This window comes from Chelonia mydas, chromosome 4 (genome assembly GCF_015237465.2).
Source record: "Chelonia mydas isolate rCheMyd1 chromosome 4, rCheMyd1.pri.v2, whole genome shotgun sequence".
In the NCBI taxonomy this organism is placed as follows: domain Eukaryota; kingdom Metazoa; phylum Chordata; order Testudines; family Cheloniidae; genus Chelonia; species Chelonia mydas.
Genome location: NC_057852.1, coordinates 29,377,449 through 29,404,500, shown reverse-complemented (window position 1 = coordinate 29,404,500; position 27,052 = coordinate 29,377,449). Strand labels below are relative to the sequence as shown.

Genomic DNA, 27,052 nt, shown 5'->3' with positions numbered 1-27,052 from the left:
TCACTGTTTGCTCACTAGAGCCAATAAGCTAATCACAGCATTCCTTGCTATTAGGCATATTGTGCAGTGGCGTAACTGGCTGTTTAAGGATAGAAAACTAGCTGTAAGGTAATGGACAATAAACTAAACTAACCCTCAGATAGAGAATCCTAATACAAGAACGTTGTCCAGATGTTTAGTCCCCATACACAACTGTAAAGGTAAGTTGATTATTCAGCCTAGAACAATGAGGCCTTGACTCTGTTTGGAGAGCTGGGTGATGCTGTGATATAAGTAAAGAGTTTGAAATAATAACAATAAGAAATATGGTGCTATGTCTTCTCTGTGTGCCTGAAGAATGGCATTCCAGCGCTGGTGAGGAAAAACACCCCTCCCTTACTAGACAGATCGCCAACTATGTTGAGTGTAGGTCTCAAACAGAAACAAAGTTGTACCATTTTGATGTGTGCTTCATCTAGGGAGAGCTTCACTAAGAGCTACATTGTCTTTCTTAAAGGAAAGAGAGAGAGAAAATAAGTTGTATTCCAGCTATAATCACATTTTCAATAGTGACTGAATAGTGGCTGACACCTGATAGTGGCTCTTTAATGGTAAAAGGGGATTTTTCAAATACGCAAAGGAAAGTTAGGCACCCACTTCCGACTGAAATTGGAGGACCTCAAATGCTATAGTAATGCCTGCAGATGAGAAATTATTACAAGATAGTAACTACCATTCTTTTAAACCTTTTATCTGAATAAAGCACCTCTTAAAGGGAGTTAATTTGTACCTGAGATAAGAGCTTTGTAAAGCAGGCACTGTGGAGGGGATGCGGAATAATGTTCGCTGCATCATGTCTATTGATCTAATAATATCAGAGTGTTATCTTGCTAGCCCTGTCGTGTCCCATAAGAAGGCAATTGTAATACATGGTAGTAGCTGATTAGTGGTTTTGCTGACTTTCTGAATGGAAAATATTTTTGTGGTGTTTTATTCATTTTTTCTCTATCCTTGCCATATCCACCAATTATAAATGGGTTGGTCTCCTTTGCCAAAATACAATGCCTGACATAGCCCAAAACTAATGGCCACTGATTTCCCTCAGAAATCCTATATGAATAGAATACGTGGCAGCTTTTTCCTTCTACAGCTATACATTTTAGAAATGTAGCTGAGGAACATCTGAGAAGGAAACAGAGTGAGTTTGTTCCTTATTTTATTAGGCTTTGATATTCCTCCCTCAATTTGGGTGGGGTATTTTCTTTTAAAAGCTATCCAGGGATATGGATATGGGCAGGGATATGGAATCTTCAGTCTATTTTACGAGCATCTGCTCAGGTTCATAGATTTTTGCTGTAGACATAAGAATCTCAGACTTGGTCTACACCAGTGGTTTTCAAACTTTTTTTCTGGCGAACCAGTTGAAGAAAATTGTTGATGTCCATAACCCAACGTAGCTGGGGATGAGGGGTTTGGGGTGTGGGAGGGTCTCAGGACTGGGGCTGAGGGTTAGGGTGCGGGACTGCGGGGTGGGGCTGGGAATAAGGGGTTCAGGGTGTGGGAGGGGGCTCTGGGCTGGGGCAGGGGATCAGGGCTCTGGGCTGGGGGTGCAGTCTCTGGGGTGGGACTGGGGATGAGGGGCTTGGGGTGCTGGAGGGGGCTCTGGGTTTGGGGGGGCTGGGGTGCGGGGTTGGGGCACTGGGTTACCTCAGACAGCTCCCAGTCAGTGGCACAGCAGGGGTGCTTAGGCAGGCTTCCTGCGTGTCCTGGCACTGCGGACCGTGCTGTGCTCTGGAAGTGGCCAGCAGCAAGTCCAGCTCCACTTGGCTCTCGCCTGCAGGCATCGCCCCTCCCCCGATCGTGCAGTGCCATTGCTTGGGGCGGGGGCAGCGCGCGGTGCCCCGTGGCCCTCCCGCCTAGGAGCCGGATCTGCTCTGGCCGCTTCCAGGTCGCAGCATGGTGTCAGAACAGGTAGGGACTAGCCTGCCTTAGCCGAGCAGCACCATCAATGGAACTTTTAATGGCCCGGTCAGTGGTGCTGACCAGAGCCGCCGCAACCCAATGCCTTCCATTCCGCAACCCAGTACTGGGTCGCAACCCGCAGTTTGAAAACCATTGCTCTACACTATCCACTTATGTTGGTATCACTACGTCAAAAAATCCACACCCCTGAGCAATGTAGTTACACCAGCCTAACCCCCAGGGTAGAGAGCGATATATCGACACGAGGGACTCTCCCATTGACATAGCTACTGCTCCTTGCTTTGCCGACAGAAGATGCTCTCCCATCAGTGAAGGTAGAGTCTTCACTAAGCACTACCTCGGCACAGCTGCACCGTTGCAGCACTGTAAGTATAGACAAGCCCTGAGAGACAGTTAGCAGGGCCTAAGGCAATTCACTTTTATAGCAGAGGAGGGGGTCGGAGGTTCCTCCATTCCCAAAGAATTGCTAGTGCTGTCATTTGGTCTTAGTCTCCCAGCCTCAATCCATTCTATGAGCCTCCCATCTAGTTCTCTTCATGTGCTCCTCTCATAATGGAGTGGGAAAGAATGAGCTGTACGAGTAGCCCCTACTGGTTCCAGACCTCTTCAGATTCTGGATCCCTCTTGACAGTGGAAGCAGGTGGCAGATGCCAATAGGTGCTGCTAATTGTCCTTATCATCCCCCCATCAGATTTGACCCTCTATTCCATATTCCTACAAACAGGAAAGGAGACCACCTATGAGAAAAAGGGGGAACAAGAGGGAGGTAAAAATAGCAAGTAAACATTTCTTTCCCCCAAATGAAAATCAGAAATAATTATGTTATTGTCCAAGAGTCTCCAAAACTTGAAACGTATAACTGAGGGGTGAAGGTAGGTGAACAGCACCCCAAAAAATAACCTATCAAATCAGTTATGTTTTTTCACAGTTCCTCTGAAATTCCTATTCCATTCTCCAGTTCCAAACCTTAACATCCAACCAAAAACTAGGACACAAATAGGATGCTGACAGGATATTTTAAAAGTATATATTAAAACCATGAAAATGGAAAGTTCTTCAGCCCTCGTTATGATAGTCCATATAAAATACAGATCTGATTAACTGTATGTAAAATGTTGACCTTATTACTGAAATTTTGGGACATGGGCTTAATATTTGATCATAACTCATCTGTTGTCATCTGTTCTTAAGCCACATCTTTCCAGTTTCTGCAGACAGGATTCCCTGCTAGTTTTATGTTTATAATTCAGAGCTTGTTCCTGTTATTTAGGAGTAAACTGTTACTTTAATTTTTTTTTCCTTTTGGTTTTCAGGCTTTTCTGAAAGCAGTTTCTGGATAGACACTTTCTGAAGCCAATCATGAATAAGATGAGAATTGGATCCTGTGTTTGTAAATTAACAGGAATTTTCATCACCTGCTTAATAATAATAATAATGATAATAATAATAATAGAGCTTGAATGGACAGGGTTCGGCAAATTTTATTTTTTCTCCATCCTGTTTGTAATTGTACTCTCTTCTTCATTTCCACCTATAACAAATTGATGGAAATAAAAAGATTTCTTTCTAAGCAAGTCTTACTTATTAATTTCTCTGAAATGACCTCCTCACCATTGCAAACACATACATATAGACACACCCCTGTTAACATGAAGTAGCTTTTGTCTTTTCCTGTAGTCATGATAAACCTAAGTTAAGTACATTCAGAATTTCTCAACCATGTTACATTTCAGATTTACATGCATTTTTAATTGTTAGAATTATACTGCTTTATAATACTAAAAAGTTTCTCAGTCTGAATTGAAGAGGGCAGATGTTCTGGCTCACTGTTCTTCTCTGCTCACTATATGTATACAGAGGAACAGAGCCCATTTGAAGCAGTTTGCAAGCTAAACCAATTACATAAATAAAGTTGATCCAGAATTTTCCTTCATTGCAGATAATGACAGCTTCATATTTAAAAAAAATGACTTCACAAAGACAGCTTTTCCATCATGTTGTGTGAGGATTTAAATTTAAACTTTATTTTTGCATTGTTATAGAATGATAGTTATTATCCTTTGCAGGAAATCACTTTCAGATGAAGGTGTCTTAAGTAACACTTGAAGATTCCCATCTCAAAATTCATGAAAATAAAATGTCACCTGGAAAGAAAAGATTACACAATGTAATACAAAACTGGTGAAAGAGCACTAGTCTTTATGTAGTTACGCTATTTGATGGAACAAACTTATTTTTTTTTTAAGACTGTAGTTATGCAGCCTTTACTTCATGGTGTACAGCAATGCCCAGCAAAGGATAAAAGAGAGCATAGAAGCTGATCCTGCAGTTCTAACTCATAAGTGGTACCTCTAACTTCACATTGGTACTCAAGAGAGTAAGATATGCATGATCACCACCTTTGCTATATTTTGTTATTTGCTCTACTTAGCGTTGCCAACTTTGTAATTGCACTAACCCAAACACCCTTGCCCTGTCTCTACCCCACCGCTTCCCCATGGACCTGCCCTGCCCCGCCCCTTCTGAGGCCTTGCCCCCACTCACTCCATCTCTCTTCTGTCTGTTGCTCGCTCTCCCCCACCCTCATTCACTTTCACCGGGCTGGGGAAGAGTGTTGGGGTGTAGGAGGGGGTGAGAGCTTTGGCTGGAGCTGTCCTAAACCAGCTTACATACTGTACTTTGAAAAAGAGAGTCTGGTTTCTTGTAACTAAAAGTAAAGAATATGTGACACTATACTGTGATGAGACAATGAGATATTATTGATGTCTGCATTGTGCGGTTGTTAATTTGGTGGAACTTCATTACAGTTATTGTAGTATTGAGTCTGTGTGGAGAAGTGATTACAGCTTCTTCACAGCATGAAATAATTTTGAGGCATGATTTTAATAGGAAAGTGAGACCTTTATGCAGAAATTGATGCAAAAGCTTATGTAAAATTTTTGCTTGTTAGGCACAAAAGTGTGCCCAATTATTTGGAAGCATGCACTGAGAGAAGTAGTACATTATTTTCTGTAATGTTTCTTCCTATTTTGACTCTGTAAGAAGTGAGAGACTTTTGTGTCAATAAACCAATCAGTTATGTTGCACTACCTTGTTTGTTGACCTTCCATGCATGCCGCAAGGTCTGCTGATATTTACATGGATTTGGGGACAGGGCAGGTAGGCATAGTGATGATTGGAGGAGGGAATGAGACTGTTTGAAGGGACTAATTTGTTTAGTGTGTTTTCTTATTCTGGATATTTTTGATGGGTCCTTTAATTATCAATATTTTATGCTTTGCACAAAGTGGCCGTGGCAAGGGATGGGCATTTAAAAAAAATAAAATATGCATAAATATATTTTAATAATCTCAAGTCATTTGTAAAACTCCAGTCTAAAAGCATTATTTAATCATGTGGTAACCTTTTGTACAATACATGTAGATGCATGCAAAAGTGAAAAATGGTGATGTTTTTACTCGGGAATTGTCATCAATTTCTGCTGACTGGCAGCCCACCCTCACCAATCATGTCAATGTAGATATAAATTGTAAGTTGGCACACAGAAAATAGCTGGTGAACAATAGAATATAATAAGGCATTTTTATTATGAAAGTAAACACTTTAAAATTGTGTGTGCTTAACCTGGTAAAACAAATTGAACTGATGATGTAACAAACTATTTTAATTTCTCTTAGTTTGTGGCGACATCCATGGACAATTCTTCGATTTGATGAAGCTGTTTGAAGTAGGAGGTTCTCCTGCCAATACACGGTACCTCTTCTTGGGGGACTATGTGGACAGAGGATACTTCAGTATTGAAGTAAGTTTGCTACTTCTCTTTTTGAATACAAGGCTACTTGCAGTGTGATTTTAATAATCTGACAAATGCATGGCTGCTTGAGAGCTTAATAGATGTTTTTTAATCATTTAGTTTTAAATGTAAAATATGTTTTGAAAAAATATTTTATCTTATATATCCAGCACATTTTAAGGTAGTTTATTTAACTAATAAAACACATTGTGCTAGGTTGTGCACAAACATAGAAATAAGAGATAAACCATATCCTGAAAAGCTGATGATCCAAATAGACAGGATACAAAGGGATTGGCAAAGAGATATAACAGAGTGATGGTTTGCAAATGTTATGTTAGTTCCATGATTTATTTTTACGTTTAATGGTTTATTTCAGGGGTGGGCAAACTTTTTGGCCTGAGGGCCACTTCGGGTTTCTGAAATTGTATGGAGGCCAGTTAGGGGAGGCCGTGCCTCCCCAAACAGCCAGGCGTGGCCCGGACGCCGTCCCCATCCGACCCCCCTGCTTCTCGCCTCCTGATGGCCCCCCTGGGACTCCTGTCCCATTCAAGCCCCACCCCGTTCCTGTCCCCTGATGGCCCCACTGGGACTCCTGCCCCATCCATCCCCTCACCGCCCCTGGAGCCCCCACGCCGACTGCTCCTCGCCGCCCCATCCAACCCCTCCTCTCATTCCTAACTTCCCCCCTGGGACCTCTGCCCCCATTCAACCCCCCTGTTCCCCGCCCTCTGACCGCCCCGACCCCTATAAAAACCCCCACCCCCTGACCACCACCCTGAACTCCCCTGTCCCCTTACCGCGCTACCCGGAGCACCGGTGGCTGGCGGCGCTACAGCCGCGCTGCCCTGAGCCCCAGGACAGGCAGCCTTGCCGCCCGGCTGGAGCCAGCCACGCCACCGTGCAGCACAGAGCACCGGGTCAGGCCGTGGCTCTGCAGCTGCGCTGCCCAGCAAGAGCTCGCAGCCCCGCCGCCCAGAGCATTGCACCAGTGGTGCAGTGAGCTGAGGCTGCGGGGGAGGGGGAACAGCAGGGGAGGGGCTGGGTGCTAGCCTTCCGGGCCAGGAGTTCAGGGGCCAGGCAGGAGGGTCCCATGGGCCAGATGTGGCCTACAGGCCATAGTTTGCCCACCTCTGGGTTTTTTTTGTTTGTTTGTTTTGGTTTTTGGTTTTTAAATTCCATGGGTGGGGTTTGGTAAAGCGGGGTGTGTGCATGGTGGGAATTAGCTAAATGGAAAGACAAAGGAAGGGAAGGGAGGGGAGGACTGGGAGGCATTCGAGTTAGGCAATCAGCACAGGGGAGAGAAAGTTATGACCAAATTTTGGAGAGAGCTGAACTACAAGCCTTTTAATGGGCAGCCTAGAGCACTAATCCTGCAGTTGTTCCCATGCAGGAGGACCCTTGCACCCCCATAGAACACCATTGAAGACAATGGGACCTTGTGCAGACACAAGGGTCCATCCTCCTGCACCCAGTTGTAGGATGAGGATGTGCTATTAGACAAGTCAGCAGAGTGATTATTTTTTCAAATTGGGAAATGCTTATCTGAATCTAAAATGGCTAAATTTAATCTAATCCAAATTCAGATCAGATGTAGTCACAATGAAATAACTGGTTATTCAAAATGACAGTAACTTTGGACATATGAATCAGATCCCCGTTTGCCAAAAGTTCAAACCCCTATCATTTGAATTAAAGGATACTCTCTGTTATCTGTTATTACTAGCAGTATAGGCCCTATGATGCACAGTTCAGCAGTTCTGATTCCAGTGGTTAGAAGGGAGCAGTACATGCATAAACACTGGCCAGTTCAAAGCTGGCTCGTATATTTGCTCACCAGTTTACATATTTATTGTATGATTTATTTGAGAGGGCTCCTTTTTTGATTCTGTAAAAATAGTTCGCATTATTAATCCATCTTAAAATTCATTTTAGTAACAAAATCCTTCAATCATGGGGAATTTTATAAATAAAAATGTATTATCCAAAACGTAATACCATAATATTTTAAACAACGCTAATTTTTAGACCATCTACTGTAAAAACCACTTCTTTATTGCATACACCATCAATATAAGCAGTCTATCACCTTGAATCATGTTTGATGAGTTAATATATCCTAGTCACTTGGGCTGAGCCTAAACTCATTACTGTTTGGTCGCTGAACATTTTATTTACAGTTGCCTGCAATTTTACCTGTAACAATTAGAATAAATGTATTTGCCTTAAATTTCAACTGCTTATGTTACAACTGAGTGACAAAACCAGAAACCCCCCAAGGTTCAAGACAAGAATGATTTCTTAAATACAATATGAAAGAGATGATTAAAAAAAACTTCTGACTTAACTAAACAGTCAGCCAATCAGCGAATGTCCTTTTTGTAAAATCCTATTCTACATTTTGTTTCCATCCCAATGTACCACTTATACACCCAAATAGGATGCTACCATGAACACATAGAAAATATGTGAACTGACACTTACATTGTTCAGAAATTACTTGTTTCATCCTTAAAAAAGTAAGGCAAAATCTGGATTCACTCTATTCTTATGGCTTAAAAATATAATACATTTTTTCTGGTCACCTGACTGACCCCCCCTCCCGCCCCCCCGGTCACTTTTATTAGGGACCAACTTTTGTTTTAAAGCCACATTCCTGAATCAGAAGCATCTTTTGATTCAGGGCTGTTCAGGCAAGAGTAAACACTGCAGACTCTCCGCTCTCCCCTTTCAGTAAATTGCTGACAAGGAAGGGAAATTGGTTCACAGGAATAACGTCGTACTGGGAGACCTTGAGGTGGGGAGCTGGACTTGCTAGTAGAAAGATGATCCTGGACAAAATGAAGAAGGAACAGACTCTGGCCACTTTGTCATTCTGCAAGACCTTCCTCTTTTTGAGAGAGTTTTTCTAGCCTAATAAGAATGGCATTTCCCCTTTGCTTCCCTACAACAAGAGAAGAGCCAAAGATACTGTCAAATCTACTAGCTACCTCACTTTGCTGCTCTAGTAATATGGAAGGCATTCAGATACTATGGTGAAAGGTGCCAGAACAACATTCTAAGGCAAATAGAATTGGAAAGTCAACAAGGAAAAGAAGTAACCTGGTTTATGCTGCTTTGGCCTACCATCAGATTTATGTTAAGCAGTGCTGAATTAGGTTAATACTTGGGTAGGAGCCCTATGGTAAAATACAAGTCTTGCCAGAAGTGACTTTGGTGATTCAGTAGATAGCAGTCTTCACTCTGAATCTGTGCTGATCAACTTCACGACAAAAAACAGTGTGGAGTGTCGTGTCTGATCTTGTAGACACCAAATTAACCAATCTAGATAGCTAGAATTTCAACAGTATCTAGTGCTCATATAGATAGGATGGAAGCAGAGAGAAAGTTCTAAGACTAATGAACTGCAGCATGCAGGACCCATCTTCCAGAGACAGCGTCAACAGTAACTAATCTAGCAAATTTTAGAAAGATATGAAAAATTGCAGTATGTAAGCAAGCTCTAGTTGCCTTACATCATTTGAGATGAGCATCAGCTCTCTTATCTCAAGAGGATCGTTTTCATGGAATAAGCTTTAATAGAAGGTGGAGCCTATCTAATGTGACGTAGGTCACATGGTCACAGATCCAGTTAAGTAATGAAGCCTGAAACTGCATCTGCTGTGGCAAATTTAGGACCTATCATTCACTACAGGTGCCTGCCAGTGCAACTGTGAGCAGGCTTAGATGACATGATGGTAACAATGCCTGAGCCTGTAAGTGCTACAGATCATTGCTGAGCCCTCCCCACCCACACCGAACCCTCCCCGCCTTTTATTTTGGAGAGTGCAGATCAGGGGCTGTTAAGCCTTCTTGCAGCTTCCAAATAGAATAAAAAGGTGGGCCAACAAACTAATGAAATACAAATAAAACATGCCACTTTCTGCCTTCCACTGCACAACATCACACAACAGTTTGAAACCAACACAATGCAGTTCAGACCTGGCTGTGTTTCTGTGGTGGGCGAAATTGTCCCTATCTGTAGGCTGCCAGGCATTTAGAATCCTTCTGGATGAAAGGTGCTATATAAATGTAAGTCATTATCATTATGAACAGAATTGGAAATTGCACAGGGTAGGAGGAAGGAATTTGAAAATGCAAAGGGAAGCGATTAAAGCACATTGCTTTAAATGTGAGAATGTAGAATAAATAAAAATAGACATTTTGTGTTGATTAAAATATAGTTAATGCTTCTTAGCACAATAAAATCTCTCGGCATATTATAGACTGTAAGGCCAGAAGAGACTATCCTGATCATCTGTTCTGACCCGCTACACATTGCAGGGCTCACCCACCCATTCCTGTAGTAGGACCAATACACTGCGGCTGAGTTACTGAAGTCCTCAAATCATGATTTAAAGACTTCAAGTTACAGAGTATCCACCATTTACTCTAGTTCAAACCAGCAAATGACCTGTGCCCCATGCTTCAGAGGATGGCAGAGACTCTGTTGTTGTTGTTTTTTACCTATCTGACTTGGGAGCAAATTCCTCCCTGACCCAAAATATGGTGATCAGTTAGATCCTGAGCATGTGGGCTAGACGCACCAACCAGACACCTGAGAAAAAATTTTCTGTAGTAACTCAGAGCCCTCCCCCTCTATGTCCCATCCCCCAGGTATTTGCTCATAGCAGTCATGGACAGGCCTTGGGCTATTGTAGGCAATTTCATCATACCATCCCCTCCATAAACTTATCAAGCTTAGTCTTAAAGCAACTTAGGTTTTTTGACCCCGATACCCCTCTTGGAAGCCTGTTCCAGAACGTCACTCCTCCAATGGTTAGAAACCCTCATGTAATTTCAAGCCTAAACTTATTGGCCAGTTTATATCCATTTGTTCTTGTGCCAACATTGGCCCTTAACTTAAATAACTCCTTTCCCTCCCTGGTGTTTGTCCCTCTGATTTAATCATAGAGAGCACTCAATCTTCCCTCCTCCTCCATTTTGTGAGGCTAAACAAACCAAGCTCCTTAAGTTTCCCCTCATAATGTATGTTCTCCATTTTTCTCATCATCCGAGGAGGCCTCCTCTGAACTTGGTTCAGGTTGAATTGTTTTTTCTCGCACATGGGAGACCAGGGTTGTGCACAGTATTCCAGATAAGTTCTCACCGGTGCCTTTATAATGGTAGTAACGCTTCCCTATCTGTTCTGGAAATACTTACCTAATGCATTTTGGGATTGGATTAGCCTTTTTAACGGCCACATCACATTGATGGCTCAAAATCATCTTGTGATCAACCAGTACAGTGAGGTTTTTCTCCTCCTCTGTCACTTCCAACTGGTACCTGGGTTTATAGCAAAAAGTCTTGCTGTTAATCCTTAAGTGCATGACGTTGCACTTTTGAATTTTATCCCATTTCTATTACTCCAGTTTTCAAGGTTGTTCAAATCTTCTTGTATAATATGCCAGTCCTCCTCCATATTGGCCATACCTCCCAACTTGTGTCATCCACACGTCTTATTAGAACACTCCCTGTTTTTTTTCTTTTTTTTTGTTCCAAGGTCAATAATGAAAATGCTAAATAAAATCCTTAAGGAACTCCACTAGTAACCTCCCTCCAGCCTGACAGTTTGCCTTTCAGCATGACCTTTTATAATCTCCCCTTTAAACCAGGTCCTTACCCACCTTTCAGTTCTCATATTAATCCCCATCTTCTCCAGTTTAACTAATAATTTCCCATGTGGAACTGTACCAAATACTTTACTGAAATCCAGGTAGATAAGATCTAGAAAATCAGTTATCTTCTCAAAGAAAGAGATCAGGTTAGTCTGGCATGATCTACCTTTCATGAAACCATGTTGTTTTTTGTCCCAATTAGTCTTTACTCTCACTTTCAACATTTGTTCTAACACCTTTCATACAACGGAGGTCAAACTTGCTGGTCACTTTTTTTCCCCATTCTTAAATATAGGTGCAATTCTCGAGTTATAGGATATGACCACTGAGTTTATGGATTCATTAAAAATCCTTCCTGTTGCTTGGAATTTCATGTAGCAAGTCCTTTAATATTTTTGGATGGAGATTATCTGGGCCCTCCAACTTGGTCCCATTAAGCTGCTTGAGTTTGGCGTCCACCTTGGATAAATATTAATAAACAATTAAAATTTGTTTTACTGTCCAGCTATTGCTCTCTCTCTCTGTATCTTCTTTAGATATGCTTTTTTCAATCTACATTTTCCTGCTACCTTCTCCATTTGCAATGTTTTCAGAGGAAATGGTTATTTTGAAGTGAAGGGAACTTGCAGGGGTGAGAGAATGAGTTAAAAACTAACTTAGGAGAGGCAAATGTCAAGAGATAAGAGTTATGGTATAGGTGTGAAATTGTTGCTGCTTCCTACAATAATAATAATTAACAACAACAACAACAACTAATTATTAATCTTCTATTTCAGTAGAACCTAAAGGCTTCAACCAAATTAAGGCCTCATTATGCTAGGTACTGTAAAGATGTATATTAATTTATGAGTCCCCACCCCACAGAGTTTACAGCCTAGAAACCCCGATCTTCCAAAGATGTACGCACATGCTTAACTTTAGGCATGTTGGTATTTCTTTTGATGTTAGTGAGACTGTTCACATGTGCAAAATTAAGCACAGTTAAGATTTTGCAGGATCAAGGCCTAAAAGACATGTTATCATAGGCAGATGAAACAAACGAGCATGTTTATTTTCTGGATAGAATGATACAAGGCATAGCCTCTTGTGACTGACTGAGACTTTCTCCACCACTTACCTTTTCTTTTCCCTCAGTTGCTCCTCCGTGCTGCTTTACGTAGAATAACAATCTTTTGCAGAGTAGAACATCTGATTAGGTAAACTCATTTCTTAGGCTCTTATCTACTCATAACGTTTCCGTGTTTGTGGAATGTTTCAGGATTTTAACGGTGGGCTATGGAACTCTCAATTTGCCCTTTCAAGCAAAGTCAGTCCAGTCATGAATAAAACTGACTCAAATAAATAACACAGGCCAGTATTTTTAAATCCAAAATATAGTGGTGACATGAGTGACTCTGCAGCCAGGTAATAGGTCAAAAGTTTTGATATGGATCTGAAAACTCTTAATTCTCTTAAATCATCCAGAAGGTCAAACCTCTAGTAGCCTATGTCATATCATATATGTATATGGTGCTTTTCACCAAACTCTTAAAAAACCCTGACAACTACAATGTACAAAACATTCAATGCAGTAATACTGTATACTTATTTAAATAAGATTTTATAATTGCCCATCCTTGCCCTCATTCAGAAATATATAGAGGCTTAAATCTTTCATCAAATTTCATTAGAGAAATTTTAAGCATTTTTGACATGTTTGGCAAAACAGTTCAGACCAAATAAGAATGGTCTCAAACTTGAAAACAAACAAAATATGAGTATTTGAGGTTCATAAATTTACATACTTCTGCTTTTGCTGGTATATCATCTGGAAACACAATCCCTGAAATTGCAGAAGAAACTGGCCCTTGGTATTTCCAGCATGAACCAAGTAGTTCTGGAAATCTTGGAGAAGAGTCTGATCTTCAGAAATTTCCACACTGACTTCCAGACCAACATTTGGTTTAGAGAAGCATCTGAAATTTTAAATCCTTATGTGAACTCAGCCTATTAAAAATTATTTATCAGTAGCTTCCAAAAAATTAGTTGCATACAAGTAAATACTGTTGTCAAGTACATTCTGGGTGAATAAGTTTGTTACTGAATGCTGAAAAGGATTATTTTATTATCTCCCAAATCCCCCCCTTACCCGCTTCCCAGTGCCGTGGAGGTGGCGGGGCAGTAAGTGCCTTTAACCTTTCCTAGTAGCCTGAATTTTCTAATCTGTTTTCCAGTAAACAGCTTAGTTCTCAATAAATATTTTTGGGCTGGGAGGTAAGAGTTCCTGTGTGAAGTGAGTTTATTTTACTCTTTCTGGCAGAGTGAATAAGGCTGTTCTTGAAATACCTTAAATATCCACACCTACTGGTTTGCTTTCTCCACACCTACTGACTGAGTCACAGGTGTGTCCCCAAAACTGAGTCTGCTCCCTTTCTCCAAGGCCCCATGCGGTCTCCACCATCTCTTGGGGCCCCCACCACTCCCTGCAATTCCTGGCAGTGCAGCTCTGTTGGAGTTATGCTAACAGAGCCTCCTGCGAAGGGGTTCTTCCCACGTGCAGAGGTGAAAAGGTACAGATGGGGCTCTTATGATTTCCAGGTAATCTCCATGGGAGCAGGTGGAAGGATGATGCAGTCCTAATAGCCTGCCTGCTTTTCCTACCCCTTTCCCCTGAGCAGATTGCAAACACACAGAGAGCCCTTTGTGGGCCACAGGAAAGGGAGGGGATTATGTGATGAAGGAAGCTTATCATCACCCCCACTCTGGTTTGCAGAATAAATCCATGTGCCGAAGCAGAGATGTCCCTGGGACAAATTGAGCCCGTCCAGATGGTCCTAATTGCACAAAATTGGGATTACAAAATAAAAAGGTGGCCTGATTCAAGAGAGAGAAGTTCAGATTGAAATCTAACTTCAAACTGAAGTTCCTAAAGTATTTGTTTAAAAAACTAAGTGAAGCACTTCAGAAAATGGATTGTATTATTTATTAGCTCGCTTTGTTTTGCTTTAAAAAGAGAGTCTCCATAAGGAATGAACTAGGGATTGCATGAGCTGAGCAGTTAGAAAGGAAAATAACTGCAGCAGCAGTATTTTGCATATGATCATTTAAAATAAAATCATATGGGAAACCAGTTAGAAGAAAGCATTTCAGTAACTAAGCCTAGAGGTGATAAAGGAGCATGCAAGTGTCAAAACAAGATGATAAAGCAGCCTGGGAATATTCAACAGATGGTAAAAAGACAACTTAATGTCTAAAATATGCTTCTCAAATAACACATTAAAATAAAAACAACTCTGATTCTGGCCCGGGGAGTGAGGAGGGGAGGAGGAATGGCTACATTGTCGATTCCACAGGGGAAGATTAAAAATTCCACAACAGCGGCAACACAATTCTTTTGCCTTTTTAAATTGTAAATATGCTTCATGTAACCTCTGGATGCATGTGCATCAGATATAAAATGACACAAGATAAAACAGAATGAAATTCACAAAAAGGCAACGCAACAAGAACTTATGTCGCTAGAGAAACACCAATTCCTACAAGTCGCCCCCCCTACCCTCCACAACCTCAGGCAGAACTTGAGTTAAGAGACAGACCCTACTGCATGCCCTGAAAGCTCCAAGCCCCCACTCCTGTGTGCGCATGCACACGTGCACAGAAATCCTGGCCCCATTAAAATCGATGAGAATTTTGCCGTTAACATCAGCAAGGTCAGGATTTCACCCTCTTCCTCTGTAGGACAAGATCTGAAGGCTGGTCTGCACACACGTTTTGTATCTGTATAAATATTTCAGTTAGGGGTGTTAATGTTTTTTTTTAAACCAAAATAGTGATACCAGTACTATTTATAGTGCTGGCGCAGTTATGGGTCTAATGGTACCTTATATTGGTATAGTGTATTCCCCTTTCCTTAACTTAGACCAGTATAAACATTTTTATACCAATATAACTGCCTCCATACTAGAGATGTTTACCACTTTTACTGGTATACTTAAAATGGTACACCTTTTAACCTGGGCTTTGTCTACATATAAATCTAGAATTAAGGGGCCATGCTGATAATATACTGTCCACAGTCATTTAGAGATTAAATAAAGGATTGTTAAAAAGACAAGTGCAAGTATAGCTCACATTATTCCTTCCAATGTGCAATACCTCGCATTTATCCACAGTGACTATCATCTGCTACTGTGTTGTTCATTTATCTAGTTTTGTGAATTCTTCCATGTTACCAGCTTTCATGATTTTATCACAAGTCTTGATATTTGATATTTTTAAAAACTCCAGCTCCTGGAGTCATGTTATGTGAGAATCTCAGCGTTCGTTTTTAAAAGAGTTAGTTTCTAGCCCTTATGGTTACGGAGAAAAACTAGAAAACATTATCCTTAAAGTCTCAAAAGCCTGAAGCAAATAAAAATAATCAATTTTTTTTTTAAAATTCCCCTGATGATGAAAACAAGCTTGTGATTTTTCAGCATCTCGCTTGTGAATTTTGAATGCTTGAGACAGGCAATGCTGGGTTTTTCTGATGTTTCTCAAAGCCTTAAAGATAGATTTAGGAATAATCCACAGCATTTAACTGTTAAATAAAAGCAGCGTTAAGTAGGCTGCACAGATATCAGTGATGGATGACCCTGTCAAAACTTTAGATTTTATATATGATGTTTTTATTTAAATTACTTCTGCATGATATGCCTATATTTAATAAGAACCTTCGTGAGACCACTTCACCATAATAGTAATAAACACTTTGCATTTTATAGCACCTTTCATCCAGAGAACTGGAAACATTTGGTAAACATTAAGTGAGCTTCACAGCATTCCTGTGAGGAAAATCAATATTGTGATTTACATTTGGCAGACTTGTTAGCTGAGGCACAAAAACATTAAGGAATTTGCCTGAGGTCACACACTGAGTCAGTGGCAAAACAAGGAGCAAAACAGAGGAGTCCGTCCATTATGCTGCGTTCTAACCAGGGGGCAACACTGCCACCCACTGTAGCATATGGGGCGCTGAGGGAGCACGGTGTGTGAGGAGTGACTAAAACAAAGGAAATGCCCAGAAGACAAAGATGCTGCTCAGGTTTTAATAAAACCTTGTGATCAACCATATTTAGACACAACAAATCCAGCATCTTGGCAGGGGTTTAGATTAGATGACCCTTGTAGTCCCTTCTAACCCTATGATTCTGTATAAAGTGTGGTCAGATCTGCCTGGTACCTGCATAAGGAAAAATCACCAGGCTTATAATTAGAATAAAATGTCTTCTTTAGAAAGAAACACAAACCTTCAATGGGGAAAAGTGGCCTCTTTAACAGAAGAGTAACTCTAGCAGATTTCAGTGATAGGAAACCTGAGTCTTACAATTTAATGACCGATTTATACTAACAAAATATAACTTGTAAATGTAATTGTTACTAAGAGGGGAAAGGTCCGGTGTATATGTTGTGACATTAAAGTGTGTTTTTACTCTGAAATGTGACTTTGTATATGGTACTGCCTTCTTCAACAGACCTGCTTCCTGCTTGTGTGTTCAGACATAACTGCCTACTTTGGCTAAAAGATTTTTACTTCCGTTGCTAAGGTAGAACCAACATAGCTAAGAGGGAGTGAGCTGGCTGCTAATCAGTAGACTAGCACACTAAATTAGAATTTTGAGATACTGTGTTACGCAAATGTCTCTGAGGGCACAATGTTAATATGCTGCCCTACATTTTCAAAGGTGGCTTTTGTAGTCTTTGGTACCTAACTTGAGATTCCTTAAAGTGACCTGAGTTTCCAAAAGTGCTAAGCACACCAAATCAAGCCCCTTTTAAGGTGTTTCAAGTTGGGCACTGAAGAGCACTAGTGGTGTGAAAATTTAAACTTGTGCAAACCCCTGGCTTCATTACTGCAGAATTTATTATTAGTGATGATGATTCATATGATGGGGAAAAACAGCTTGACTTTCAGCTGGTAGGTAGAAAAGCCACCGTTTCACTTTTATATACTCAGCACGTCTCTAATGGAAATAACTGAAAGACACTAAGCATAAACTACATGATGCAGTTTGTTGAGTTATATTTTAAATACTTGACCATTATTGATAAACTCAGTGTGCGACCATATGAAAACAGTTCAGAGATCTGTTAGCAGTGACCAGACTGGGAGGTCACTGCTATAAATTGTCATAGAGGACCACAGAGGAAAATCAATATGAATAATGAATATTTTCCATGCAAAACCCCGAAAGGGAGTATATTATTTTGTTAAAAAAATACTTTGTTTTTAATCATGTTTACAAAAAACAAAATTCCTATTTTGTCTCCTTAATAATACTGTGGACTATTAAAACTGAAAGGAATTTTAAATATCTAGGGTTAGATCCTCAGCTGGTGTAAATCATCATAGGTTCATTGACTCAATTGAGCTACGCTGATTTACGCCAGATGAGGATGAGTTCTCCAGTCTTGCACCTTCTGGAATCATTAACAGCTCTGCAAAGTGGATAGAAAACATTATGAAATCAGAATGGTGGTTTTTTACATGTTCTCTGGAGTCACTGTTCTTTTTAGCGTACATGCAACATGCCTCAAGTGGCACATAACCAGGAATCTTCACCGGAATTTGGTCCGCCAGTTGGATCATTAGCTTCTCCAGGTTGGGTACTAACATGGAGTGCCACGTGAATGCTGATCCACTGTGCTGAGATGTAAATGATTACACCAGGTGCAAGGCAGTGGAGATCAGCCCCCCTCCCCCCTTTTTTTTTAACCATTTATTCAGTTTGTGTTTCATTTAGTCTGTACAAAGAAAATAGATTTATCAAGTAGTTGTTCTCATTCACTAGAACAGTGCTACAATGTTTGGGATGCACATAATATAGAGGACAGTTAACCCTAAAAGTAACACTTGGGCCTTAAAAAAAACAAACAAACCCTATTAGCTATTGTAAAAAATTTTGTTAAAAATAATATCATTTAAATGTTAGGCTTGAATTGCGTGACAGTATCAGAGGAACAAAGGACTTTCCCGATGGATCAGGAGGTCATCTAGTCCAGTATTCTGTCTGACTGGCTAACACCAGAGAGAGCAAAAGAAGATGCAAGAAACCACACCATTGATAAATCTGGGGTAATCTATCGCCTCAAGGAGGTCTCCCCTTAGTCCTTAATAACTAAAATCTCCATGCTTCCAGGCTTAAGACAATCTTTATCTCCCTCCCAAAACTCATCTTTTAGCATTAACTGTTATAACTTTGGATATTCTGTTATCTCGCTGTGTGTATGTGTCTAATTACTTTTTGAATCTTGCAAATTTCTTGGCCCCTGCAAAAAAAAAATTGAAAAACCTGTTAACAGTATAGATAGATTTATGGAAGAGGTCCAGAAGGCTTGCACTCCTCTAGTTTTTAATAACAAAGCATCTCTCATATGAAATAAAGTCTCTGGGCAGCATATGTCCCAATTTTTGAAGTATCAAAAAAGATAAGAGATGAATCAGCAAGACCCATAGCCTGAGGTTAACTTCAAAAGCTAGAGCTCTCTTTCTTTCACTGTAATCTAGAAGTGTGTGATATTCAACCCCTTTTCTTACCACTGCTTGATATTTTGGGATTTAAGCAGTGTAACACACCCAAAGAGATCAAAGGGTTCAAGAACTCCTGAACACATGATAAAGCCAAAAGATGCAGTCATGGTCAAGCTATTAAGATAAAATTAATGTTTATCCATTGAGATCAGACCTCTATCCTCATTAAAGTATAATGCTCAAAGAATCCTTACAGATGCAGAAACCTGCAGAAGGCTCCCCACAGGTACTCTGTGTGTAGATGTGAACCCTAGGATAGCTGAGTTCTGCCTCCCCATAGGCACATAACCCTTCAGGATGTCCACAGTAATTTAATACTGATTTATGTCTGACTTAATTTACCTGGTTTCTGCCTCTGCACTTTGACATCCTTTCCTGTTCCCCCACCCCCAAGAAGGTGGTGGTGGTAGTACTGTCCAGGGGATGAAAGGAGGCTGGGCGAGCTGAGAAGCATGCTGTGTTGATGCAGTCTCTCCACTCTGAGGGAGTTGGTCTGTGCCAGAATTTCCAGGATCGACTGGGTCTTTAGGTAACATTCTCTGCTCCTTTTATTTACTGCACTCCAAACCTCCGGAATGGAAGCATGAAAGTTTGTGTGTATAAACTCAAAGCTTCCAGACCTTTACACATACTTAGCCCTAAACTCAAGAGAAAATGTAGTAAGAGAGAATTTGCTTTGGTGTTTGCGTTGTATGTAACTATAGATACAGGATAAATAGTGTTTTACAACAAGCATGAAAGAGTTAAATTAATTTTTAACATAGGAGGGAACAAAGTAGAAACTGAAACATTCAGAGATTAAAAAGATCATGAATAGCCTCATCTTCTTCCTCCTTATGACCAAGAAATGTCAAATTATGAGAGAGAATAAAATCACCCAAAATGGTTCACTAAAAGCAAGAGGGTTTCAAAGTGTAAATTGAAATGCTTCAAAAACCAAACTCTCTCAAATCCCAGATCATTAACCAAATACTGTTAAAGTATAGGTGAGATTAAAAAAAAGTATAATAAATACATTTGGTAGATTAAATCAGTCTTTTTATTGTATATGCTAAAACCTGAATTCAGGCACTTTCTTTTTCTCCTGCAACAGACATTGATCTCATTAAAACCCAAATATTACTTAACTGGGCTAACATTTTCAAATCTGTGTGCCTGTGGTTATGCACTGTTATACAAGGGCCTAATTTTCAATGGTGCTGAGCACCTTAATTTAAAGATTGTAGCATGAATTCACCCCAGACTTTGGAAAGTTTTCTACCAAATCTGTTGCTCCAGGGTCTAGAACCTGCCAGCACTGTCCATCCGGTGGGTGGAGCTAGACAAACCATGGGTGATTTAACTCCGCTTGACTGACTGACTGACTGACTCCAGACTTGTACAAAACTGCCAGAGTTCTCTACAAGTTTTTGTATACAAATTTTTCATTTTCATGAATTCAGTGATTTTTCACAAGTGCTTATGAAATTGTTCCAGGACAATATTTTGTTTCTTCTGTAATGAAATGCAGATTTTCCTGTGAAATGGTTTCCATGGCAGATTTCTGTCTAACCCCCCAAGACAGAATGGTTTTATTTTCCCTGGATATGCAAGTCTCAGGAGTTGTGGTACACAAATGTGTGTAAAAAGAAAATGTCACTTAGCAAGAGTATAAAACTACATTGAAGCCTAATAATTTCTACGAAGCTACCTTCAAGCATGGGAAACAATCTGCATAAAATATATGAACAGCTGGATATACCTTTTGAAACTAGACTAAAATATTTTATATCTTTGTCAATCACTGTCACTATTTTCATGTTTTTGTTTTTGTTTTACAGTGTGTGCTGTATTTGTGGGCCTTGAAAATCCTTTATCCCAAAACACTGTTTTTACTTCGTGGGAATCATGAATGTAGACATTTAACAGAGTATTTCACGTTTAAACAAGAATGTAAGTGTGCTTTAAATTCACAACCTCTTCCATATTACATTGTAATGGTTTGTTACTTAGTAGGTACTCAAGTAGTACTTAATGTCAATGATTTTGCATCCTTAAACCATCCTTCTCTGAAGGAAAACCCACTGAAGGAAAAAATATAATACAAAAATCTCTGTTTCAACGTATGGCAAAATGGACAGGATTGGTAATACAAAGGCGTTACAAGGACTGTGTTCTTGTAATCATGGGAAGTCTAAAGATATCTGGGGAAACTTCATCAAATACTGTAGATGTTGGGGAAGCCACAGTTTCTGCACTTCTGTTCTCCTTCCAGGCCCCTGTGCCTGGAAAACAAAAAGCATTATTGTCTTGGTGTCTCTGCTACCATTGGTCTCTTAGTGCACAACTGTGCACCATCTCTTCTTTCAGTTTGGGGTCGGAACAAATAACACTTCTTAACATTACCTTTCCAGGTAGGTTGGAGAGGGATTGTAGTCCTCCACCAGGATTATTGTTGTATTAACGAATACTGGGATACTTCAAAGATTATTGGCTGTAGACCTTGATTTGCACAATGAATAACCTGTGTCTGCAGTAGTATAAACTGAAGCCATTGCATGAGTCCACATTCCCACTTTAACATAAAGAATGGGAAAAATGTTAATTGGCTCAAATGCTCCATGGTTTACTGAGTTTAATATGCATATTGGTAAATTAACATTTTGGATTCATTGTATTAGCTCATTCATTTCACAGTGATGTTTCTTCAGATAATTAATTACAAGAATGTGGGTTGAAGTTCAGATTCCTTTGCATAGAGCTGTTCTGTATGGGAAATCATTTACTAGAGAAGAATAACTTTTCTACAGAATTTCAAAGCTTTCTATGGAATTTCTTAACAGCAATATAATTCTGTATTAAATTTGTTGGTTTAACACTTCTGTAGAAAAGAAAATTCTGTATTAAATTCTATAAGCTTTTAGACTAACTTTTATGGAATGCTGTTGAAGTTCTATAGAATCTTAGTCGTTTCATCTCTATTAAATTATGTGGAATTTTTCCCGCAGCATGTAGAAGTAACCCTGATCCCTAGTGCCCAAAATGTGTGTGTGTGTGGGCGGGGGAGACGGGACTCAGGACTCAGTATGTACAATGATTTATTTTCTGTAAAATATTATTTAGGATTTTACAATATAGTTCTACTCCCATTGAAGTCTGTTGGCCCTTTCTAGTTGAGAGCAGGACCAAGCCTTTAAATTACAGAAATCTTTTTCTTTAAAATACCAAACACCATCTTCTGATACCATCTTACTATCCAAAAGGTAAAATAAAGTATTCAGAACGAGTATATGATGCCTGCATGGATGCCTTTGACTGCCTTCCCTTGGCTGCTCTGATGAACCAACAATTCCTGTGTGTACATGGTGGCTTGTCTCCAGAGATCAACACTTTAGATGACATCAGAAAAGTAAGTCTGGGTACTGTTCAAATCTAATAAACACTAAAACCATGTATTAACAAAACATGAGATATTTTTTTTCAGTGTAGTTAATTTGTTTAAGATTTATAGGGAAAACTATTGGGTTTTTCATTGTCACATTGCATTCAAACTAATCTTGAACACTGTCGTCATTTTCTGGCCTTTCTAAAACAGGAAAAAGGGAAATAGCTACAATTTGTACCTTTATTTTATTGAAGCCACCAAAATCTTTGTCAGTAATAAAATGTAGGATTCGTCATCTTTGCTTTTTGAAAAATTAATGTAAAGTAAAGAAGTTTGGAAGCATAGTCAAATGTGGAGTCATTAGATCATTCCTTTCTTTTAGAACATTTTAAGCATCCTGTTGATTATTTATTGTGAGTTGAAATAATTGAGTGTTGTGCATTTATTTGGAGAAACAAAACACGTGTGTACATGTGTGGGTTTTTATCTAACTATACTTGCAACAAACATAACAACAGCATTTTATATGGCAACTAAAATAGCTTCAGAGATGGGTCGTGAGCTTTTTTGAAAATCTGGCCCTCATTTATGTGCCTTAATGGGAGCGGAGCTATTTTGAAAATCTGGTTGCAATAGTGGGTACCTGGCATGTGAAAATCTGTCCCAGAGCTTTTTTGAATTCTGGCTCTGTGTTCACTTTTGCACCTTCCGATATAAAACTGAACCTGATAAGCTATTCTCATTGGCTGGGCAGTGAAAAGACAGCTAGACGTGCCTCAGGCTGTATCCTGTGTAACCTGCTCTGTGCCTCACTGGTTTCAGTATGACTCTGCTATGGAGGAGCAGAGAAGCAGCAGCGTTCTCCTCCTTCCCCTCCTTTCAATTCAGAGTGCACCAGTTTTTCTTGAGACAAGTGGACAGGAACAAACCGAGAAAGCAAGAAATGCCTTACTCCATATGTCTTACCTCCATCATACTAATGCTGTGGCAATGTGTTTGCAGTGAAACTAATGACATACTCTAAATTCAGGCAGTCAAAATGGGAATCAGGAATTGCCTTGTTACATGTGAGTGTCCATCGAACACTTAATATGTTTCAGGAGGTTGATTTTCTACCACAGAGGGAGGAAATGCTCATATACTTTTTGTTCCCTATCTATCTGTCAGTATTGCTTTGAATTACCCTGCAAAATTTTCTCTCTGTAAACTGAGGAGTCTGATGGCGAGGGTTACCTGGACAAGAGTCCTGTATTTGGAGAGACAGAGTCTTTGTGATTCCTGTCTTGCATTTTTTTCCAAGTAGAACAGTCTCCAGTTCTGCTGTGACAGTGAAGATGATTCTGATTCTTCTTGACATTTGTCCCTTGGGAGACCTGCCCCAATTCTGAAAAAATGTTTCTAAAACCTTTCATTTGTGCAGTTTCATTTGTGCATTTCTCCCAAGAAAATGTTGCTGTGTGCTGTCTTTTAATTGCATAGCATGGCAGACCATTTATTCAGTGTTCAGTGCTTGATGAGTAATATGTGACAGCTGATGATCACATTTTCCTTAGCCATCATTTGAATAAACAGTACAGACTCCCTGATTCAAAGGCTCTTTCTAAACGTTATTTTTTCGTTACAATCCACTGTGCGCCATTCAAGCCTACTTTCCCCTGAAGGTCCATATCCCTCTCAGGCAAGGTCAATAATGCTTTTGGAAAAAATCCTTCCAAATTGCCTGTTCTCAGTCTATTCCTTGTGTGCATCCAAGGACCTCCTGAGGTGGCGCAATGAATTTTTTGGCTGCTGCTTGCAAGAAATCCAGCCATCCTCGCTGGAAAGTGATTTCTTTCTGTGACCTTTCTTTCTGTTTCCAATGTGATATAGTGCAAGATGTCTTCTGCTTGTTATCAGCAATAGATCTGCTGTTGCTGGCATTAGAAAGAGCCTTGCATGTGAATTGCAATGGAGATTTACTCCCCCCCGCCTTTCCTTTTAAAGGTGGTAATTTCATTTCTCTTGACCTAAGCCTTAGGGTGAGATTCTCAAAAGACCTTAGTTTTGGCCTAACTCCTCTTCCATTGCAGAGCAGAGCTAGGCCAATGCTGAGCACTTCAGAAAATCCTACTTTTAAAAGACACTTTGTGTTGTGAACTCTCTCTAGTCTAGATTCACTACCTAAAAGATCACACTTAGAAGCTTAGTGAGAAAAACTGAAAGAAATAAATTTTGCATTTAGTTAAAGTGGATGCATCTGCAGTCATTTTATCTCTTGTGGGAAGTGAACTCCGCATTCTGGGTCCAGCTCCTATCCAAGTTCTGTGTCTGACATGCCAAAGCCTTCTCTCCTATTGCCAGACTGTTTCATTGTTCCAGTGGAACTTAGTTGTTGTGTGAAGTAATAGTCTCAGAAGGAGAACAACAACTCAGGAAGCTAGAGTCAATCCACGGAGGCCTTGGAATACCAGGGGAAAGATCTTGAACTGGAATCTGGATTCAACTGGAATCTGGATTCAACTGGGAATCATTACAGATAGTTGTGAGCCTGATATGTTCATAACAACCTTAGATTCTTCACTTGGTTCCATTGATTTAGGGTGAAAAATGCCTAGCTCACCTCCTCAACCCCAGTGGTTTTCTCACTGAGCCACACAAATGCACAAAACTCTCTACATTTATCAAGCTGTTTTCCTGTTGGCACATCTACACAACCTGCAGAAGTGAGCCTCCCTGCCTGAGTCAACAGACTCAGGCAAGTGGGACTCACACCAGGATTCTAAAAATGATTGTGTAGACTGCACTTTGAAGTTGTGGCTTGAGCTGGAGTCTGGGCTCTGAAGCCCAGGGAGGAGGATGGGCTTCAGAGACTTAGTGTTTAACGAGGGATTGGAGGCTTACTTCTGCAGGCTGTGCAGACATACCCTTACAGGCTAAGGAGGAGAGAGAGAGAGAGAGACGTATGTTGCTTATATATCAGTTAACTTGGAAGGCCTTCAGGTGCAAGAGTGAGGGAGCCATGTGTGATGCTCTGGGGCTTCACCCAGACCAGTTAAGGGGTTGTGTCACCGGGTGCCCTGTAACCAGATGACACTAAACTGGGAGGAGTTGTAGATATGCTGGAGGGTAGGGATAGGATACAAAGGGACCTAGACAAATTGGAGGATTGGGCCAAAAGAAATTTGATGAGGTTTAACAAGGAGAAGTGCGGAATCCTGCACTTAGGACGGAAGAATCCCATGCACTGCTACAGACTAGGGACCGAGTGGCTAGGCAGCAGTTCTGCAGAAAAGGACATAGGGGTTACAGAGGACGAGAAGCTGGATATGGTCAACAGTGTGCCCTTGTGTCAAGAAGGCTAACAGCATTTTGGGCTGTAAAAGTAGGAGCATTGCCAGCAGATTGAGGGACGTGATCATTCCCCTCTATTCGGCATTGGTGAGGCCTCATCTGGAGTACTGTGTCCAGTTTTGGGCCCCACACTACAAGAAGGATGTGGAAAAATTGGAACGAGTCCAGCGGAGGGCAACAAAAATGATTAGGGGGCCTGAGCATGTGATTTACAAGGAGAGGCTGAGGGAACTGGGATTCTTTAGTCTGCAGAAGAGAAGAATGAGGGGGGATTTGATAGCTGCTTTCAACTACCTGAAAGGGGGTTCCAAGGAGGATGGATTTAGACTGTTCTCAGTGGTAGCAGATGACAGAACAAGGAGCAATGGTCTCAAGTTGCAGTGGGGGAGGTTTAGGTTGGATGTTAGGAAATACTTTTTCACAAGGAGGGTGGTGAAGTACTGGAATGGGTTACCTAGGGAGGTGGTGGAATCTCCTTCCTGAGAGGTTTTCAAGGTCAGGCTTGACAAAGCCCTGGCTGGGATGATTTAGTTGGGGTTTGGTCCTGCTTTGAGCAGGGGGTTGGACTAGATGACCTCCTGAGGTCCCTTCCAACCTTGATAGTCTATGATTCTGTGATATTCTGTGAACCCTGGGTGCTTCTGTGCTGCACAGCTTTGGCTCAGAACCTTGACACCAGCAGCACAATGACCTCATCCTGGCCTCCACCAGCCTGGTTACTCCTTGCAGCAGTGTGATACCAAGAGTCCTTCCACTTCTAAGTCTCCCCAAAACCATCTCCCCTGCAGTGCTCAGCCCCTCTCACTGTAGCACTCACAAACCTTATCAAGTTTGCTACTCCTTTAAAGAGACAGTACACAGCACCAGCCTGTTAGTTTGGCCAAGGATTTTATTCTTCAGTTCGAAACAGTGCACTGAAATGGTTTTGTAATAAAACAGGATTGTTTTGTGGCAGAGCACCAGCTTTGCCTCAGTTGGTCCTGCGCTTCTAGGCGGTTAGGGTTTGCCTCAGAGATTTGCTGTGACCCTCAGTGTAGCCTCTCTCCCCTCCTAGAGGCAAGGCTTACAGCTTACTGAGTCACCTTCATCAGCCAGTCAACAGGTTTGGTGTAAGAACCCTCTTTAGTCCCTGTCTTCCTACTCAGGGAGTATTATTGTAGAGCTGTGGGGGGGGTGGGGTTAGGGGGAACCCGGGCCCGCCCTCTTCTCCAGGTTCTAGCCCAGGGACCCTAATTGGCAAAGGAAACATGTAGTTTTCCTATACTACTGGAGCTTTAGCCCTTCCCTGGGCTACTTCCCCAAATGGCCCCTCCTAGCACCCTCATTGGTACCTGACCACGCTTGTTCTCCTGGGTCTTTTACTGCGCACCTTCTTTCTCCCAGTCTTCCCACAACAC

General features: G+C 40.9%; 1 protein-coding gene across 2 annotated transcripts in view; it reads left to right on the top strand.

The window, feature by feature from the left end:
* Window positions 1–27,052, top strand: part of PPP3CA (protein phosphatase 3 catalytic subunit alpha) — a 325,188-nt gene that overhangs the window by 212,742 nt on the left and 85,394 nt on the right. For both annotated transcript variants that reach the window (XM_027825437.3, XM_027825438.3), the window contains exons 3-5: window positions 5,640–5,764; window positions 20,782–20,893; window positions 22,204–22,349. In XM_027825437.3, the coding sequence (XP_027681238.1) occupies window positions 5,640–5,764; window positions 20,782–20,893; window positions 22,204–22,349 (383 nt within the window). The remainder of the gene's footprint in view (window positions 1–5,639; window positions 5,765–20,781; window positions 20,894–22,203; window positions 22,350–27,052) is intronic.